The sequence below is a fragment of the Polypterus senegalus genome, chromosome 13 (assembly GCF_016835505.1).
Source record: "Polypterus senegalus isolate Bchr_013 chromosome 13, ASM1683550v1, whole genome shotgun sequence".
Classification (NCBI taxonomy): domain Eukaryota; kingdom Metazoa; phylum Chordata; class Cladistia; order Polypteriformes; family Polypteridae; genus Polypterus; species Polypterus senegalus.
In genome coordinates this window covers 2,819,153-2,840,219 of record NC_053166.1, presented here as the reverse complement: position 1 = coordinate 2,840,219, position 21,067 = coordinate 2,819,153, and the positions used below count along the sequence as shown (strand labels likewise).

The following is a 21,067-nucleotide window of genomic DNA, read 5'->3' as shown; positions in this document are numbered from 1 at the left end:
CCTTGTCCTCGACTGACTCCGGAGCGGCCACTCGATGGCGGTGGACGCCCGATTCCCACAGGGGGCGCTGCTTTGTGCCGGGAGTGGCCCACTGCCCAATTCGTACCAGCTACTGAGCCTTGCTCTGTTTCAAGCAACTCTAAAACTAAAAAAAACCTTAAGGGCTGTGGGTACAGCTGGCATGGGGCAATACTTTGTGTCAGGGGCAGAGCCTGGGCAGCATGCAATACCCAAGTTGTACCAGCTGCCAAGTCCCGCTATGACTCAAGCACTAACTCCATTAATCCAGAGGTATGTGGTTGCAAATGGCACAGGGGGCATTTCTCTGCGCCAGGGGTGAAGCCTGGAGACAAATGGTATTCTCTGCCCAGTTTGTGCCAGCTGCTAAGCCCTGCTCTGTATCAACACCATCAACTCCATAAATCCTGAGATTTGTGGGCGGGGATGGCAGAGGGGGCACAACATTGTGGAGTACCTTTGTGCCCGCTGCTAAGGCCCATGAACCCTGAAGGATGTGGGCGGGGATGGCACTGGTCCAGAGGTGTGCCCTATTCAGGCTTTAACATGAGCCATCAGGTTGAGGCGGCCTAAGGTCCCAATTAACTACCGTGTAAGGCGCTATATAGAGTGGAGTGGGCACAGTGCCATCAGCAGGCCCGAATGAAGGCACTCGAGGTTGCCCAAAACCCCCCAATTCCCACTTACCTGGCACTCCAGGTCTCAGACACCTCCGAGACGTGGGCCTTGTGCTCCTCGTGCGTTTCCATCAAACCCCCTCTGCCTTCACGCTGCCATCCTGACCCACCGACCGCCTTCACCAGGTGGGTGAGCGAGCTGTAGAAGAAGGGGGTGTTCTCGGGGGCACCGTCATCCACAGGCAGGTCTTCACCCTGCGCCACCTCGTCCTGGACTCTCTCCCCTTGTGAAGCCACAGAGGTGCCAGGCTCTCGTGCCCACGAGCCGAACTCCACCCCCAAAGTCAGCATGTTCCAGCTGTGGAAGGTGGCAGCACGGAGCGCTTTGTGGAGAAAGAAAGGGCATTGAGGGCCGCAGACCCCTGAGCCATGACCCATAACCACCCCCTCCCTCCCTCCCGTGCCCCTGGCAGTGCCAAGGCTCACCATACACCAACGTGGAGCGGCGCTCGTCCCATTTCGAGTAGGTCCTCATGTCGAGTCCAAGTCAGCAGTGAGACTGAAGGCCCTGGGAGGAGGACGAGGACGAGGAGGGTGGGGGCACCGCGGATCCTGTTTGGGCACCAGTGGCATTTCCTGCTCGGCTTATCTGACAGCCCACAGGCGGCCCGGAAACAAGCAGAGCCACGAGACTCAGGAGTAGGAAATTTATTGAAAAAGATTCAAGCAGCGGACTCGGCTCTCGTCCTGCCAGCCTGCCTGCCTATCCGCCCGCCCGCCACTAGTGGCCGCTCTCCGCACGCGCCACCTAAATACGGGGACAGTCTGGGGCGCCCGGACGGCGGCCACCGGGTCAACTACCGTTTAAAAAAAAGTCACCGGAGTGGAAACGGAAAAGAGGCGTCGGCGCCGTTTAATCAGAAATACGTAAAGCTAAAAACACGAGCCCTCGGGGGATGAGGGAAAGCCATTGGGGGGCGCAGAGTGCAGACAACTGGCCGGGGGACCCTCAACCAGTTCCAGAATGCCTGCAGGACCAGCAGAGGGCGCCAGGAACAAATGAAAGAAAAAAAAAAAAAAAAGAAACCAAAACACAGGCACGGAAAGAAAGAAAGCTTCCAAGGGAGGGTCCGTAGCCCACCCGAGTGCCCCTCCGGGGTTCGTCGGCTGCAGCAGTCTGTGTGGCAGTAGGAGGTGGCACTCGGGGGTTCTCAGCAGGGACTGGAGGGGGCCGCGCTGCTCGAGCTGGTGTCCGGCACGCCGTTCTCCAGGGTGTCCAGGGACTCGGCTTCCGAGTGGCGCGCGGCGATGGCCACCTCAGAGTGGCGGCATTTGGGGGAGCCGCACTGACAGCTGAAGTACCTGCTCTTCACCTCCCAGAAGCGGTCTCCGTAGTCGAACCTGCGGGCGAGCGCAAAGACGGCTTTACTGGCTGGAGGGGCCGACGGGACCCCGAGGGTCCGCTGCTTCAGGCGATGGCGGCCACTTACCCGATCTCCTCTCCGGCGGCGATGTGCCGGGTGCTGAAGAAGGCGATGCGTGGGAACCTCAAGTCCTGGTGCGACATGAAGACCCTCACCGGGAACAGGTTGGGGTCACACATGTGGTTGATGAAGCGGCTTATGTTCCCGTAGAAGCGAGCGTCGATGCAGTAGACGTCCCCGACCTGCAGGGTCACACAAGTCTAAGTGTCACTGCGCTCCGGATGTGGCACCGCCCGAGCCGACATTGTGCCTACCTTATTGTCCAAGTCAAAGAGATAGGAGTCATCCTCACGCACGTCAGCCTCCGAGTCGGAGATGATCTCGCCAACATATCTGAACGAGAGGATCAAAGGAGGGGGGTGAGAAGAAAAGGGGGGCACAAATGACGAGGCCACACTGATAGCCCGAGGGCAGCCCTGGTAACAGAGCTGGGCAGCGCCGGCATGAGCCAAAGGTGCCTAGTGGAGACTAAGGTCACCTTCCTGTCACGGGCAGCCACCTGGTGCCATTTCGCTTCTGGCTATCATGGGGCACACCACCATTTTGTGGGCCTGCTTGTTGACACGCTCAGGAGGTTGTCAGGTGTGACATCAGGGTGGCAGGCCACGTTGCTGAGAACAGCTGTGTCCACACCTGGCACTGTTCCACTTCAAATTTTCTGGTGCCCAATCTAGTTTGGCTTGACCATCTTCTGGAGCCTCGACGACTAACCAGCTGGCATTCTGGGCATCAGCCCCATTAACCTCCCCCACCTGGGCTTCAGATACAGATACCCTAGCTGACCAGGGTGTGACGTGTGGACTGAGTGGCCTTGTCTCTAGCGAGTGTGGGGGTCAGCGAGCCAGTCATCTTCATGAGACCACCATGGCATAAAAACACAAATCCTTAGAGTCATTCTATGAGGTTCGAGGCCTGGGGGTCTCACGCGCCTCATTCCTTGGATGTACCCGTGTATGAATTAGCAGACCACGCGTTTACACCTGGCACTCAAATCCACAAGGGCGGAGGCGGGCCCGCGTGTAGAATGCCATGCGTACAACGCCCACAAAACAAATCCAAATGCATAGAGCTGTGCGACGCCAACTTCCACACACTTCCCTTTCACCAATGCCAATGGACGTGAAGTTGAACGCATGTGCTGACAGCCCCACCCTGACTCCTCCCAGAATCGTGCTTATTTTAATATGCAAATCACGATAAATGGCCCCTTCTGTTCAGTGTTTTGTTAAAAGATAATGGAAAATGCACAGGAAAAGAAAAAAGGCCCCACTTGTTGGCCTAGGCAGCGGTCTCAGCAACAGACGCTGGCAGAGACCCTCGAAAGTGGCAGAGTGTCTGAAATAAAGAAGGAGTGACCGTGATTACCAGCTTTACTAATTACATTCAAATGAAGTCATGTGGTGGCTCAGGGTCAGCATAGTGCGCCTCTTCAGGTATGGGCATGACACGATTGAGTGGCACCCTGCGCTGTGCCACACGCCCTGTGGACTGTACAGCCGCACTTTCTATTTACATAAGCAGACTCGTTCTGTGAAGGCGGCTTTAGAGCGTAGCGCTGGCACCGAGTGCCACACCTGATCGATTCTCTGCTCCTTTCTGGTGACTCGCCACCCTCACAAGAACTGCTTGACGTTTGTCACACTTGTCACTAGAAGCCCCTGTGACTGGGCGGAGCTGCCGTTTTTATGGGCTCCCCTGCTGCAGCTGATGTGATGTCAGCTCATTCCTCCCTGGCTGATGTCACTTGTCCGGCACTGTTACCATAGCAACGTGTTGGCAGCTGACCGCTCCGATTACATTTGGAAAACCGGACATGGCTGTGATTTGCACTTTGAGGTTTGCCAGTTCAACCCCAGTGTGAGGAAGTCTGGCACTCTCTCCATCTTATCCAGGTGGCATGGCGCGACTCGGTGACGTTTGTGACTAAAAACTCCTCAAAGTCCGCCTTTGTGAAGCCGGTGGCAGTTCAGCACACCGCGCCAAGAGGACAGAGTGAGCTCTGGGAAATGGAAATCGACCGAGAAGCGAGTCATCGTCGTCATCATCATCATCATCTGTGGTAGGTGGTACGCCGAATGGCCAGACTGTCCATTAGATTGTGACAGAAGGATGACAATCAAGTGCCTTAAATCTGTCAACAACGTGCCATCAATTTCGGTGTATTTGATAAAACCCGTGTCATCGAGCCGACGCTGCTTTGACGCCGGGAGTCACTCGTGTGCAGAAGCAAACAGAAACGTGTGCACGCAAGGTGGGGGGCTACCATGAGGTGGTGTGGGGGGCTACGCCAAGTTTAGTTTTAATAAACTCGCAGCGGGCGCACACACACTGTGTATACACGAAGCCCCCCGGCTTTTGGTGGTCATCTGGGTTTGTGAGCGCAGCACAGCGTAAAGACCCAAGGGGGCACGGCAAGCTCTCATGGGAAGTGTTGAGATGGGACAGACTTGTTAAGGCCACTGGACGTAACTCGGGTCACTTTATAAAGCTGCTGGCCGCCCCCCCTCCTCCCTTTTTAAATCTGGTCAGTGCCTGTGAGTTGACCCAATCACTGCCACATTTAATTGGGGAAAATGCTGGCCAAGGAGCGAGAGGTCACAGTTCAAGTGGGGTGTGAGAGGGTCTCGTGATGCACCGCCTGGCTTATTTCCAGGACTGGACAACTAACTGACCTCGTGGACATTACTGTCCCCTACTCAGGACAAACGGTATGTGCTTAGAGGGTCTTCCTTTGAGTCCCCCCAGCTATGCTCTCAACTCACCCATAGTGTAAAATGCAGGGGGGACAAAGGGACTGCGTAACCCAAGTGTGAGGCACTTACTCGCAAACGAAGGTCCCCTGGGCGATGTCCTGAAGTGTCCGCACTGCCCAGCCCATCTTCTTTGAGCGGAAGAGTTGCAGGCGAACCCTGAAAAAGACACTTGGGAGTTGAGTCGAGGCCTGGCAGGCAGGCGCACACACACACACACACACACAGACTCCACAGCGCCACCATGTGGACAATCAGCAAATGCCAGCCACACCCTTAATGTAGTGCGGCTTTGGCCAAGGGCAGCCTGCCATCGCTGTGCTTCCCTTCACGAGCCCACTTCACACAAAAGACTTTAAGCGCCCGGCCCGCCGTCGTTAATGTTCTCATATTAACTGCTGCCATGTTTAGGCCTCAGAAGGAGGAGATGGCAATGAAACCGTAGAGCAACTAGAGGCGCTCATCAGCGCACCCTCCGTGTAATCACAGGGGTGACACAGCGTACTTGCGCTGCTCATCATGAGGTCACGGCTAATATTCTGTGGAATGGAAGGTCCAGGCCCACCTGAGTCCATTCTGCACGACGCGATTTTTGCAGGACCTCCAGCAGGAGCAGGCGTGGTTGCACTCAAATATCAGAGGAGGCTCCATTTTGCTGAATTCAGGAAGCAGCCGTCCATCCTGTTGGCAACAAGACACAAAGGGTAATGCCAAGGTAAGGTAAACGCAGGGGTCGTGTGTCCATTCTGCCATCCTACGGGCTTCAGCTAACCCCGACATCACGTTCAAGACATGCCAAATGATTGTGACTGGTGGCACTATATATGAAGGTCCTGCCCGCCTGCCGTGACTCACCTGGCTGTACCAGCAACGGAGGCTCAGCTGACCACACATGCAGTTTGTAGAAGAGCAGTTGTCCTTGCAGACGCAATACTAGAACACAAAACAGAAGGTCCCCGTGAGAGGGGGCACCCTGTATGGTGGCAGCCCTGGCACGGTGACTTTGCCACAGCAGAGCCACTGCTAATCACCCCCATCAGCCCCCAGGCTGCCCCCCCACCGCGTACCTGCAAGTGCGTGATGTTCCTGTCGATGTTCATCGGCGACGTCACACAGTTTTCTGGCACATACTTGTAGTTGTCAGGGCACGGCTCATTGTCCACTCCATTAACGCAAGGGATTGGGATTCGCTCGTAGCCCCGGGCGATGTCCCTGTGGAAGGAATACGAGTCACACGGGTCTGCGCAGCAATCCGAGAATCCCTTTGTGCGATACAATGAAAAGACTGGCCCAGAGCCTGGCACACGGTGGTGGGCACCATCAGTCGTTCTGCTCAGAAACGGTGACCATTAACTAATATGACATGTCCACTCCACACTGGCCAGTCCCTGCTCACTCACACTCCAACCCAATTTGCGTAATTAAAGCCCACGTGTGCCCCCAAGTCTGATTAGGTGGCCGTGAGACAAGTCTGCATGTTGCTGGGGGTCTGGGAACAATCCGGTGCCACCTTGAGCTCGGCCAAGCTCGATGTCCCTGTTGACCCGACAGAGTCACGCGTCTGAGTGCACAGAGAGGATTCTGGGAGTTCTGTTTGGATTCTCCTGGATTAAAGAGCCCCCTGCCCAGCAGGCTGGCAGCGCGTGAGCGAATGCCTGATGAATGCGGGCGTTTGTGCGACTCGTTACCGGGGATGTCAGACATCCCACAATGCATCACTTCCGGCCCTCGTCTCAATTGAAAATCGGTCAAAGGACAGTTGTGAGCATCTGGAGGAAAACATGACAGCTCACCCAATAAAACGGCAGAGCTGGAGGTCACGTTGGGGCCTGGCACACTCACCGGTTGATGACCTTGTCACTCGTGCTGCTCACATCGGGGTCCACTTCTTTGAGCTTCTTGCTCGCCTGCAGCGTGTGCCACACGTCCGAGTTCATGCTGGAGCACTCGACGGGGGACTCGCCCTCCTTATTCTTCAAGCCGACTTCTGCTCCTTTAGACAGGAAGAGTCTAAAAGCAGGAAGTGGTCAGCTGAGTCTACGGCACACCCGACGGTGAGAAGCCCCCTGGCCCCCTCTCTTACTTACACCACACAGTCATGTCTGTTCTCCCGGGCAGCAATGTGCAGTGGGGAGTCTCCGTGTATGTTCACGGCATGGAGGTCGCACTTTGCGTTCAGTAAAATCTCAGCAATGTCCACACATCCCGAAAAGGCAGCCCAATGCAGACAAATATTCTCCTCCTGTTGATCAAAAAGAGGAAAGAAAGAAAGAAAGAAAGATGAAGAGCGGGGCGGGGTCAGAACACGCAAGGGGTCCGCTCGCTCAAGTGCCGAGGGCCACCGCAGACACAGGGTCTCCCTCCAGAGCCGAATGTCTGAAGTGCTGAACTTCAATGAAAGGCTCCATCATCAACCGGAATCGGCCAGCTGTCTAGACAGGAAAGTGATGGGACCCAGCCTACTGAGCGCCCACGCACTCACCCGACAGACACGCTCTGGGCAGAAGATCAGGGTGATGACGTGGGCCGTTACTGCTGCCACTGGCCACGCCCCGACCCTTCATTAATTGTGTGCCGCCTCCTCCTCCTCATTCATCTCACCTTGTCGCGAATGTTGATGTCAGCCCCACTCGACAGAAGTAGCCGCACTTGGTCAATATGCTTGTATTCGGTCGCCCAAATCATGGGCGTCCACCCGCCATCCTGAGATCAGAACGGACAAGTCAGCTGGCAGCCAAAGCTCCTCAAGGACTTCCTAGACAAACCCAGCACTTCACTCTCACCTGACAGTTGATGTCAATCAACTCCGTGGACAGCAAGTACTTCACCACATCATAGTGGCCCTTCTTGGCTGCCAAATGGAGGCAAGTCGATCCCTCAGCATCCTGTGAGTCAACGAGCACAAGACAGTCAGGGACGAGACACACTGGGACTCGAAAGGACTAAACTGGCTCGGAGGAACGGACCTTATGGCTGGCGATGGCTCCTGCCTTCAGGAGATACTTCACAGTGTCCAAGTGGTTGTTTTCAGCCGCGTCCATCAGGGGGGTGCGCTGGTCCTCATCACACATGTCCAGGTTGGCCCCAGCCTGGAACAAGAAACAGAGGAACCAACCATGGCAGACCTGCAGAACGCTCTGCGTGGTGACTGACTGGACATCACGGGGACAGCTGGAGACCACCACAGCATCCTTCACTCGTGAGCGTTAGAGCGATGGTGGCATCAGTCGGCCCAAGTTCAGGTGCAGAGCGCACTAATAGGCCTGCAGTCGTGGTGTGTGAGCAGAGCCCAGGGCTAAACGGCTGACAAAGTGCTCAAGTGTGCCACGTGGCGGGGTACTGGAGTGAAGTGCAGTCTCACCAGGCAGATGTGGCCTATCGCGTACCAAGGTGGCAGGCCTTCTAGTGGACCTCGGGCACTCGGTGCGACACCTCCAGCCGCAGGTCACTCATCACAACAAACAGCACCAACGCCTTCATTTTTATGTTAAGATGGCCCGACGTCCCAACAAGGCTGAAGGCATCAGAGCCAAGTGCCCACTTTGTCCTGTGGCCAGGTGGCACAGCAGCCTCACCTGTCATGTGCTCGGACACCACACAGGTCTCAGCCTTGACTGAAGTGTGGATTTCAGTCATGTAGAGCCAAAGGACTGGGACTGGTGGCTCGGAGGCTGGGGATCTGCACTGAGAATCGGAAGGCTGTCGGTTCGAATCCCGTAAATGCCAATAGGGACTCTGCTCTGTTGGGCTCTTTGAGTAGTGAGACAAGCGCCATATAAATGCAAAGAATTATTATTACCTGAATAAGCATGTGGCAGACCTCCTTATGGCCGGCCTCTGCTGCCACGTGCAGAGGCGTACGCTTGCTCTGGCTGTCCAGTTTGAAGTTGGGGTCAATTCCTTCCACTGAAGCAAGGCACAAACAAGACAAGAAAGAGCGCATTAATCAACAGTTGCCCCTGGCGCCCTTCTCCATGCCTGACCCTTACCCAGCATGTAAAGAAATGTGGCTTGGGGCCTTAGGAGGGGCACTTGAGGCAGCTCGCTCCTGTCATGCCTAAAACTGCACTGCCAAGGTGGTGGCCATGAAAAGCAAAACAGAGCATGACATTCAGACAGCAAGCATGTGATGATGGCACTGGGTTGGATCTACAGGAGCAGCATGGCACAGGCACGGGCACAAGCAAGTACATACCGAGCATCAGAAGGACCTTCTGGAGCTCCCCCTGCTTGGCAGAGATGTACAGCTGCTTTGGGTGGAAACGCAGCTTTTTCGGCCTGAAAGGAAAAGAACGGACAGCAGGTGACACAAATGTGACTTCAGCATCAGCGCCCAGGGTGTAGCACGTGGGCACTGCTGTGTGACCCACTCCCCAAACGTTTTCAGATATCGCCGCACTCACTTTTCGGCATCCAGCGCAATGATTATGCTCTCCAACGTCTCTTTGGCTGGGCTCTGCGGCAGACCTGATGGACACAGAAATGGGGTCCCTTTGGAGTACATGGAGGGTGCGGAGAAGTCGCAGCTCTCGGAGCTCCTGGAGGCGGCGCTATCGGATTTGTCTTCACATGACAGTTTCATCTGAGAGCTGATGGAACACAAAAGGACCGCCAGGTGAGCCAAGGCACGGCCAAAACCTACTTATGTCTGAGGCTTCACTGGTCAGGGAGGACTGGCTGAGCGGCCACCGGCCACCAAAAAAAACGGTCAAGGGTGAGCAAAACACTTGCCAGTCTGTTTATAGGTATGGTGGGGGACTGGCATCCAGCCACAGTTACGGCTGGCACAGACCGACAGCCAGAAGGATTTTCAGTCGAGGAAAGGCGAGTATTGACGGGTAAGCATCAGAAACACAATCTCCATGGCAATGGGCACCACCCAAGCACTACAGGCAAAAGTACTGGCACAGGCAGGCCAAGTACAAGACCTCCAGTTATGCAAACACCACAGAGTGGCCCCCTCCCACAAAGGCTGTCCAGGAAGGGACCACCAGAGCCCCTACCTTTCTGTAGTTGTGTCGACCATCCCATCAGCCAAGGACACTTCTGCCAGTCTGGGACTATTTGGTACAGTTGAGGTAGTGTCTGCCTTGGCGATGGTGACCTCCTTCGCCTTTGTGGCTTCTTCTCCACAGTGCGGGCAGAAGCTAAGGCTGTTGATCATGGAGGTGCACTCCTTGTGGAAGCGGTGGGAGATGTTACTGTCCGGCTGGCACTCCATGAAAGTTCCCTAAGTCAAATGGTGAGGGAGAAATAAAAGAGACTGGCATCAAATTGGTCAAAGCATTTTCTCTGCCCTGCCCCAGACTCTTGAATCACTCACAGCAGTACAGAAGTATCCACAGCCTGGACAGCACTGGTGCTTGACCATTCGAGCCCTGTGGTCCTCACACAAGACCAGCAACTGCACGTTATTGGATGGCCGCATCATCTCCTGTTTAATGACGGTGTTGGAGCAGCAGCTCAGCTGATGAGAGACACAGAGAGAGTTAAGAAGGCAACGACAAGCTGCACTTCGGCGCCCTCTAGTGACCACGGTGAAGAGCAACAGCAGGGCTCCTCCGCTCATTGTGTGGCGGCTGCACTGCACTTCTGAAACGCCGGACTTCACTCTCCCATTCCTTTACCCAGGCCTGGCAGAGGCTCGAACCATGTGACAATGCGCTTCGGCTACAGCACGACTCAAGCATTCAGGTGCCACACAAAGCCAACGGCAGACATCATCTGCATTCACCTGCTGGACCCTCGAGTCCCCTACCTCTCCATCTGAACTCTCAGTGGCCATGCACTTCTTGTTGGCGAGGGTGAGAATCTCCCGACTCCTGGGCGTTTCCATGCGACAGCTGCATAGGGGCAGTTCCTGCGCACCATCGGAATCCATTGGCTCCAAATCCGAAAGATCTTGATAAAGAGAAGCGGCCGTGAGGACCTCGCTGACCCAGGCCACCAGGCCCCCAGGTACATCAACCCCCACCCCGTGTGCACTTTACCTTTGGGTGGGTTCGACAGCCCCAGGTCCAGCGAGTCAAGTGGCACCTCAGTGTATTCCTTAAAGCCATCATGCTGCTCCTCGGCCACAACACCTGGCAAAGCAACAAGACAAAGTCTCACCAACATGACTAACCTGAGCAATCACTGCACTCAGCAAAAACAGCAAATAGTTTACTGGTAGGTGGAGAAAGTAGTAACAGAAAACCAGCAGTCATGACATGCATGCTGTGACTCCGTGGTCAGTGTCACTTAAGGCAGGAAGGCCACAAATGGTGTCCATGCTGGTCAGAGTGCATCTCTCTCTGAAATTGCTCCACACAATGTTCAGAACAACAGCGTTGATTGGAGAGGGGAAAAAACATACAAAGATGTGAAGAAAATGACGGGCCGCTCAGCCAAAATGACCACAAACGCTTTAAAATGGCAACCAAAACCTAAAAGACGTGGAAGAAAATGGAAAACTGCCGTTGGAATGGCCAAGGATCAGCTCCAGGAAGATCAAAGAAGGTCTAAGGTCACCGGTGAGTACCTGAGTGACAATTAGAAGACCCCTGTGTGAAGCCAAGCTAGCGGCAGTCCCATCGCTAGAAAAAAAGAGGCTAACGCACTGACTGGCACTGACTGGCCCAAAGAGAAATGGCGCCAACATCTGGTGGACTGATGAAAGAGAGAGTGTTCTTATTGGGTCTGGTGGCCGCAGAGGACGACCCCCCAACACTGAACTCGCTGTGAAGACAGTGGCGCATCACCCCGATACGGAGATCACGGATCAGTTTGAATTCCTCACGTTGCCTTATGCCGAAGAGGAAATGCCCTTGAAACAGGGGCTTCAACAAGACAAGGACCCCAAACAAAGCAGTAAACGAGCAACTAGACTGACGTTATGGAGTGGCCAGCCTAATCCCTGGATCTAAATCCAGTGGGAAATTTGTGGAGGGGGTGACATCAAAAATGCTGTTTCTGAGGCAAAACCAAGAAATGCAGAAGAATTGTGGACTGCAAGTCCAATCATCCTGGGCTGGCATAAGAGGTTGGCACAGCAGAGACGGGCAGCAAGTCTCAGCAAAAGAGGCTATACAACAAAATATCAGTTTGTACTGTGAATGTGTGAGTTTGTAAAGAGGAACGGCGACACTGCAGTTTCTTGAACAGCCTAACATTCCCTTTTCTTCACCTTCTGTAAAGGAAGAACACAAATTTGATCCGATTTTCCTTCACATTTGCATTTGGAATAGAATGAGCAGCATTCCCAATGGATTTGAGGCGCGATTGACTTTTTTAAACATACTGAACACAACTGCACATCCGCCTGCGGCTTGTTGACATGGCTGCAGTTGTGTCCCCATTGTCCCGCTGTGCCAACACGTACCATTCCACGGTGATCCTGAGGGGCTGGCCACACTACCCACCCACCCACCCGCACGCCAGCCCATTCTTACAGGCTGCAGTACACACACACTGCCATGTCAGACTCGGCTTCTGACGGGAGCACACGACAGACAGACAAACATTCGTCTTGGGCGTGCGGCGGGACATTTGTTTGACCATTTGCGGCAGATGACATCTAATGGACGCAAGTGTCAAGGGTGACGTAGGAATGGAATCGGGCACGAGCCACAAGTTAAAGGGAAGTGCCAGCGCCACTGCAGGGCAGCACAGAGAGCCGCGTACCCAACTCACTGACAAGGGCTCAGTTCTCAGTGCCTTAGAGCCGTTAGCTCTTTTTAAATTCAGAGGATGATTTAAATAAACACGTAGTAAGTAGGCAGGTAACATTTTCAGATGGCACTTTAATGACATCATTTTGCACGAGGCCCCTGTGCCAGGTCAAGACAAATCAGATGTGTAAAAATGAGACAGAAGAGGACTGAAGTGCACACATCCTGTGGGGTGTGATGGGAGATCTGTCAATACCCTGACTGAGCCGCCAGTCACCCAGAAACAGACTTGCCAGGTCTGGAAAAGGACCCCCAGCTCGACTGGGAGGAGGTCTCGGCAGATCAAAGCTGATGTTCACTCTTTACACTGTGACCCTCACAAGCGCTGAGCTCATTATGTCTGAGCCTGCTTCTATCTACCACTTCATGTCTGCACAAGCCTGTGCCAATCCCAGTGGCACTGGGCACCAGACACCAAGTAGCACACGTTCAGGAGGAAAGATGCACAGTCCACACTGGCAGGACCAGACTGGGACTCAAAGCCGCCACTTTAGGTCGGTCAGTGCCATACAAGGGGCAGGGGCTTAATGGGTACCAGCATCACGGCAGATGCCAAATCATAATGTCAGCCCCTGAGTGGCGTTAAGAGACCAATTCTAGCAATGAGGAAAGACTGAAGGAGGGAACTCAATTTGACCTGAAAAGTCACAATGGAAGTGGCCAAGATTCCTGAGACAAGTATATCTGATGCCTGGCAAAGGGTAAAGCATCATATGGGTACAGAGAAGTGACGAACAGCACAGCTGAATCTCACACCCTTGGTGACATTTCAGGGGTGACTGGAAACACGAGGTGACCTGACAGTGATTGGCAGAAACCTAAACCTAACCCTGCATACAATAAACCATCACGAGCTTCTCACAAGGCACCCAAGTGACGCCATCAAGGCATTCAACACGTCGGAGAGTGAAGGGCACAGCGTGCGTCTGGTGGGGCTGTGGCCCAATGGAGCGGGTTCGATCACGGAGTAAGGCCTGGGCTGCCTTTACCACCCTGTGTGTTCAGCAGTTGGGACGGATCTGCTAAAGGACCGTCCCCAGGAGTGCCTACCGACCACGCGTGAGGGGGCACAGCCACTGCAGGCTGTTGCTGGCAGCTGACATGAATTGCACTGCTGTCCTGTACCCAGATGGCCCCTCAGACGCAGACGGCCACCTCCCTGTCTCATGAAGCTAACTAACGGATGTCACAGGACTGGGCCAGTGTCCAAGCAGCACACCAACAGGCCCGTATGCTCGTCTCCGTGGGGCGCAGGGTCTCTGCCTAACTAGGACTCGGGGTTCACGGTGCAGACAGCGGCGGGCAAGAAGGCCAATCGGACATTAGATTTGTTTGATGGTCCATCACTTTTACAAACTGGCTGACTAATGCAGAATAAACCACACAATCAAGATGTTGCTGGTTATTAATAATAAAACACGCATGTTTTAAGGTTTCGTGTTATAAACGCTAGTCCATCGCAGAAAGCTGCCAATGTCCAGAACTCTTAAACACAGGAATGCAGTGAAGTTATCAAAACAGGACCCCAGGGTGACACGAATGACCCCCGAAATCAAAGCGTATGGTTGGTTCAGCCTTCACGTTGACCTGGCGTTACGGATGTGAACTGGAGGTGGTCTTCTGCTTGATACGCACGCGTAAAACACGTTTGTAAATTAAAGGGACAGATGTGTTCAGCACCCTCGTCTTTACTCCCATTTAAAAATCACACAAAACGCTCACTGAAACCCCCCTATGCACTGTTAGGGTCAGGGGTGGGAATTACGAGATGTCACCTTCAGTGGTGCCCAAGAGCATAAGGCTGGAAACACTTGAAGGCACTTCAGTCCTGGAGGTCAGGCCGGAGACGACGTGACGTTTGACTGAACCGGACCACCGTTACACGTGACTGCTGACAGCAGCAGCCAAGACCCAAGGAGCACTGGCTCTGAATTAGTGGGCACCCAGTGGACCAGAGGGTACATTTTGGGGCCTTGACTTAAAAAGTTTGGGGATTACTGGAGAGGGAGGTACGGGCCAAGAGGAGGAATCTTTTCAGTTTAAGTAAGCGGACATTAACAGACCCCCCCTTTGGCCAGGCCAGGCCGTTAACTCAACAGGAATTCTGTGTTGACCACTCGAAGCTCCGACGTAAGTGTGACCAGCGCAGATTCGGCACGAATGCTGAGAGACACGCAGAGACACGGCGTACGTTAGCAGGCAGCGCAGCGGACTTCAGAACTCAACATGACACCATTGTGGAGCGACTGGAATGCTTGTTGGGCTCAACGGCCGGTTCTTGTCAGGAGGTGACAAGGGGCCGAGCAGGAAGCTGCCACGCTTCAGTCGGGGGTCTAATGGGCAGCAGCTTGACGATCAGTGTGGAGATTACGTGCGCAGTTCTAACGCTGCCGTGTTGGTCGTCTCCGTCAGGAGGACCAGAGAGGAGACACCCATCAGGCTAACCCCTCTTAGACCCCCTCTAACAGCTCACCTGCTCCAGACGGGTGCTCCTCCAAGGCAGTGCTGCTCCTGGCTTTATTCTTGCGTTTCCTTTTGCGAGTCGGCTTAAGCCAGGGGTTCTCATGCTTGCCCTTCTTCTTGAGCCTCCTCTTCATGCTGGACTCCGAGCTCTGAGGAGAGAGGTGGGCACAGGATGCGGGTGAATAACGCGTGTCTGCGTTGTGCTCAAAGACAGACGCCTGAAGGCATGTCGAGACACTTTACCAGGTCAGAGTCATTGCCCTCTTCCTCCACTTCCTCGTCTTCCTCCTCCTCCTCCTCTTCAGCCGACTCGTCCGATTCCTGAACCTCATCCGACTACCGAAGACACACAAGGAAAGCATCAGGCAAACTCGTACGCAGTCAAGTCTGCTGTAGCCCCCATGAAGGGCCCAGCCGAGGACGCTGTCAACACGTACCCTGAATGGTCCTTCGGTGGTCCCAAGAGCCTCTTTTCTGTCTGCTTGTGGAACCTCCTTCTGCTCTCCCTCCTCCTGCTCTTCCTCATCCTCTTCCTCATCCGAGTCCGTGTCCTCAGATTCATTTTCTGCCGCTTCTCCATTTACCTGAGGGCTTTCCTTCTGCAGGGTTAAAGGACAGATTACTCTCCTCTGTTGTAGAAGACCACCACCTCAACCCAGTGGGTTGGGAGTCTGGCACGGGGCTCAAACCATCGTAAAGGCCGTCAAGACCCCGGGCCAGAGACGTGAAAAGAAACCGCGCAAAAGGCTCACCTGGCTCTCCGCAACCGGCTGCGTCAAGTGCTGAAACATCTCCAGCACAGTGCGCTGCTTCATCACTTTGCTCTTCTTCTTGGGAACGAGGCTGTACGTTCCCATTCTCCGCTTCTTTTTGCGAGACACCACTGCCAGTAGAAGAGAGCAGAGACTGTCAGAGGCTCAGGGCTGCCCGCCGCAGAGCCTTCACGATTCAAATCCCCCCGAACGATGTGCTCTTACCTGAAGAAGGCCTGCAGGTGACCGAGTCATTCTGGCTCCGAGACAGCGGCTTCCCCAGCTCAGGCCCTGCCCGACTCTCCGCCGCGGCGGCTTCTCTCTGCTCCGTCGCCTCCTTTGATTCCTTATTAAGGAGCTTGAAAGTCAGGGGTAAAAAGAGCGAGGGTCTGTTAAGATCCACGAGGCCGATATGTGACAAAACATACAATTTATTTATTTATTTAGGTGTAGCCCAAAAATCACACAAGGAGTGCCGCAGCGGGCTTTAACAGGCCCTGCCATCTGACAGCCCCCCAGCCTCGACTCTCTAAGACAACAAGGAAAAAAATGGAAGACACCTTGGGAAAGGCCGTTCAAAGAGAGACCCCTGTCCAGGCAGGTTGGGCATGCAGTGGGGGTCAAATACAACGCACTGCACAAATACACGTCCGCCAGCTCACAGTAGCACGAGGTGTCATGCCCACGGTCTGCCAGCTCAGGGGGTGAACCTGGAGGGCCCCTGACAGGGCATTTCATGAAGCTTCGGCCCTCCATATACAGTACTCAGCAATTCATGTCTTCAGTCACAAGGTGGTGGGCCATTTCCAGATCACGGACCCAGGAGGCTCAGTTTCTCTCTCACAGACAGGGCACAACAGGCCAATAAGAACTTTACAGACTTAACAACACAAGCGAGGGGCAGCTCTACCAATGCCAATCCTCTCCCAAAAAAAGGCACTTAGCAGAGACCCTGAAACGAGACCAGCAGCAGACAAATGACCAGGACTTAGAAAGTAAATAGATGACTCCAAAGGGCTCAAAGAGCACACCGCATGGGTAAGGCTGGCATGACCAAGCACACTCCATTCCAGCACGAGGCCTCACACACCCTGAACAGCTCATCTCGCTCGGCTTTAGTGTTCGGTGGACCACATGCCACCACGAGACTCCTGCCAAGGGCACTTGAGTTACATGGGCAGCCTGGTCTGAGCAGACCCTACGCCAGCCCTACACTGCACTTGGCATTGGCAGATGACGATGGGCAAGTAGTGGCTGGGAATGCCAAAGGCCAAAGTATGGCTGCAGCAATACCAGCCTCCTGCATCCAAGTCCTAAGCCGTCACACGTGCAACCAATGACGTCAAACCCCGCCCCCCCGGGGGTGTGGCTAACCTTCAGCGTGGCATAAGGCCTGGACATGGTCTTGCGCGCCCGGTGAATTTTGCTTGGAGAGTCGTGGTCTCTGGCCAGGGTCAGACTCTCCGTGTCTGACGTTTCCTCCAACTCCTGGGCCATGCCAATGCTGCCGCCGCTACTGCTCTCCATTCTTGCCGAACTCATACCCCGAGATTTCCCACTGCCCACCGTTTTCGCAGCGTGGCCAAGGAGAGGAGCGCTCATCGTCAAGTTACTAGTCCTGTACAGCGTGGCCTCGGAGGCCAAGGGCTGTTTGTTCAAGAGATAGCCATTGCTGCCGGTGATGGAGGTCTGCATGGGGTCCGCATCCTTCGGGAAGCTCAGCCAGCCACATTCCCCATCACCCTTCTCTGACAGGCCATTTTCCCCGACGTGAACAGGCCTACTGCTGGAGTCCCGAGGGCCAGGCCTGGAGCCGTCCTCTGGCGAGGTCCTCGAAAGTCTGTTTTTCTCACAGGCGCCGTTAACTTCTCCCTCGACGGAGGCCTTTGAGGAGTCAGTGGCACTCTCACTGAGGGCATCATCCCGATCTGCAAAGGAGAAGAGAGATTAGAACGAGTAGAGGACACGCGCCCCTCATGCCCTCGACAAACGGCCTCTGTGGAGAAATCCCCTGTGTGAGCGCAGCAGGAAGAAACGGCACTGAAGCACCCAACCCGAGAGGAGAGGCCGAGATGGTCTGCCCAGGGAGGAAGGCCTGCCAGTCTGGTGTGCTGGCACAGTTCACACACGACAGGGGTGGTCTGCCGTACACAGACAGCCGATTAGCACAAGACAGGCACATGGACAGCACCACAGGTTCAAAGGTCAAGTCAACCCAGCTGAGCGTTGGCATCTCTCAAGGGATGCCAGCCTTTGTAGTCCCCTGCCTGCCCATATTGACAACACTCTTTAAAAGGGCAAATTCAGCTCCATCCCCAGCCTACAGGTACCACACTTACCAGCACGCTGATGAAAGACGCCAAGTGAAATGCCATCAGACATCAATGAAACGTAGCCTGCAACTTCAAAGGAGGGCGTCTGGAGGGCAGGTGTGGGAAACGTCACCGTGCCACCCCGCCTGTGCTGGTTAAGGTGCTCCAGCCCACTGACCCACCTCCCAAAAGACCCCGACATGTCCCCTGAAGACTTACGCCGAGTGTCGGGGCACCACAAGTCGTAGCAATAATAATAATAATAATAACTTGATAAACTCACGCCGCTCTGCTCGGACTCCTCAAAGAGCTTTAGGCTGTGAGTGCAGAGCCACTTCAACCAGCACTAATGGGCAGCACCCACCCGGATGATGCGACGGCAGCCATTTCCACGCCAGTAGACTCACCACACATGAGCCGTTAAGGGGCACTTTAGCCAGGACAGCGGGGTACTCCCTCCGAACAACTCCCAGGGTTCTGCTCCGACCAAGGAGAGTCAGTTTGATGGGCTTTGGGAAGCGAGCGCACACGGAAACTAACACACGCACACACTAACGCACGCACACACACTAACGCACACACAAACGCACGCACACACACTAACGCACACACACACTCTAACGCACGCACACACACTAACGCACATGGCCAGCGCCCCCTGCTGGCCTCACCAACTCAGGCTTTTCCCAGTACAGGCCGGGTCCAAACATGGAGTGCGGGTGGGATGGCTGCTGGTTTCCTGACCCTTAAAGACATGGCTTCCTTCTGTCGGCCCACATCTCACAGGCCTTGCACTTCTTACCTTCATCTATGCTGCCAACCTCCTCTTGGACTGCGTCCATCTTGATCCGCTCTTCTGTGTGAGAACCTGCGGGCTAAAAGAAGACGGGCAAAGTGAATGAGGCAGTAGCCGTGCCCGCTGGCTCCAGACACCCAGGCCAAGCCCACCCTCTTGCACTGATGCTCTATGGCTGATCTCCCCACTGGGGTCACATCCCCATACATCACTAGTTTGAAGACAACCCTGCCATGCCCACTTGGTTCTTGACTCCCCTCTGATACTGGGGCACACCCCCACCCTCCCCCGGGACCCCAGCTGTTATCTCATGACTTCAGAGGTGGATGGGGGGGTCACTAGCGTTGTGTCCGTCAAGGGAGGGTTTCCCACCTTCGCTGACCATTTTATTTTTACATTGGTGGACATCTCAGTTCTGACCGAGTCCACCGTGGCACCTGACTCAAACAGTCCGGCCCCCCACACCCCAGGAGACCCCTTGCTGGGATCACTCAAGCACTCAGCGACAAGCCCCCGGCTACACAAACTCCCCCCCCTCCTCCTCCTCTCCACTGCAGCAGCGCACACGACTTTCCCCAAACGGAGCCAAGCCGCAGGGCTGGGTGTGTAGGGGGTTAGGGGGTGTTTGTGCGGGCTGTACCTCCACGGATGGTGCCCACGCTGGCCCCCACCACTGCTGACTGGAAGCCCAAGCTGACATCCTTGTAGCAAGAAAATGTCTGCGGCCGCCAGTCCCCCAACAAAAGCAGCCTTGCCAGGGCTGGAGCCATTTCACAATAAGAGTCCCCGTCTCTCTGCTGACGTCTTGCGCCAATCAGCTGCTCGCAGACCTCCATCCGGCCTCCCAAAGGAGCTGCCTGCCCGCTTGCTGCTGGGGGCCCACGAGCCTTCGCTCCACCATGGCCCGGACTGACGAGACTTCACTGGGGGTCTCGAGAGGCCAACGGATCAAAGCACATGGTGTGGTCAACTGGGACAGCCTTGTTATCAAAGGACTGCTGCCTACAATTTGAACGGTGAAGATGACCGAGCGCCAACAGTGGGGCAGACTGGGTGACATGCTTGGTAAGGCTTGGCCATGAAAGGCGCTATATTCATGAGTTCCTGGTCCTACCCGCTTACTTCAAAAAGCACAGCAGAAAAAGGAACCGGCTGGCCAGTAACCAGAGGGGCACAGCCGACTGACAGCAGTGGGCCCTGACCAGTCACACGCCTTTTCATAATTCTGCGCACTCTGCTTGTGATGCCAATCCATTTGTTGGGCTGCTCTGGCGCTTTCCCTCCATGGTGGTGGTGCTGGTGGTCTCCCCTTTTGCTCTTATAAAGGCCTACATGAAGCTCAAATCCGGTAAGATCTTTGGTCCTGACTACGTGTGCACAGCCGAGGTCGGCACCAACACTACATTTCTCAGTGAAGACACAGGAGGCATGCCACGCCACGGCCACTGCCACCCCAAGAGCACCTGCTCAGCTTCTCCAGGAGACCCACAGTCTACAGGCCCCCTAATACAAAGCAGCCAGTCAGCAAACAAAAGCTCCAAGACTACCCAAAATGCCCTGGGGCAGCACCCCTTCATCCCTCTACCCTTCCATCAGCTACACGTTGGACAAGGGCAAAGCATGATGTGCTCAGGACTGTGAGACGGGCAACAAGCCCACTTGAAAAGGTGACACAAACGGGGGAAGGCACACTTCACAAGACCCCCTCGTACCACTCGGGCACACCAGTAACTCTGCCAGGACGGCCGTTCACACGCAGACATCCATCTGTTCAGAGGCTTCATGACGTCGTGGTGCTGCCCGCGTGTGAGGTGCTCCAGTGCCCACAAGAGGGAGGGCCTGTGCCAGCGTAACAGCAAACGGCGTGGTGCGAGGCGAGTCAGCGCGTCACGTCGCTCACACAGGTCTGGAATGGGTGAGTGATCACGTCGCGTGAAGAGAGCGCCATCGGAGCAGACGGAATTCCCTCCGGAATTGTTTCACTAGCCTAGCATACTAGAAACATTTCCGGAAGAGACAGAACGACACGTCGGGAGCCGTCAGAAGACTCCCTCATCCAAAGAAGCTCACAAAGACGGGCGCAGGTCAGCGATTATCACAAAAGCTTAAAGGGAGAGAAGACAAACTGTGAAGACCACCAAAGCCCCAAAACCCGACAAAAAAGCG

The 21,067-nt window shown here is 54.9% G+C and overlaps 1 protein-coding gene across 1 annotated transcript; it reads right to left on the bottom strand.

Annotated features, from left to right (window-relative positions):
- Nucleotides 1-1,328: 1,328 nt before the first annotated feature.
- Nucleotides 1,329-19,624, bottom strand: LOC120543003 (histone-lysine N-methyltransferase EHMT1-like). The gene is made up of 27 exons (XM_039775814.1): nt 19,542-19,624; nt 18,908-18,980; nt 17,168-17,721; nt 16,019-16,151; nt 15,794-15,924; nt 15,479-15,640; nt 15,285-15,377; nt 15,052-15,190; nt 10,860-10,952; nt 10,628-10,770; nt 10,193-10,336; nt 9,873-10,099; nt 9,273-9,458; nt 9,065-9,147; nt 8,669-8,775; nt 7,836-7,958; nt 7,653-7,754; nt 7,471-7,572; nt 6,957-7,111; nt 6,712-6,879; nt 5,937-6,081; nt 5,725-5,802; nt 5,435-5,550; nt 4,942-5,028; nt 2,374-2,452; nt 2,126-2,301; nt 1,329-2,036 (listed from the first exon to the last, which is right to left on the bottom strand). Exons 1-27 carry the CDS (start codon nt 19,599-19,601, stop codon nt 1,847-1,849), a joined length of 3,849 nt encoding a protein of 1,282 aa, XP_039631748.1. The 5' UTR covers nt 19,602-19,624; the 3' UTR covers nt 1,329-1,846.
- Nucleotides 19,625-21,067: the final 1,443 nt, after the last annotated feature.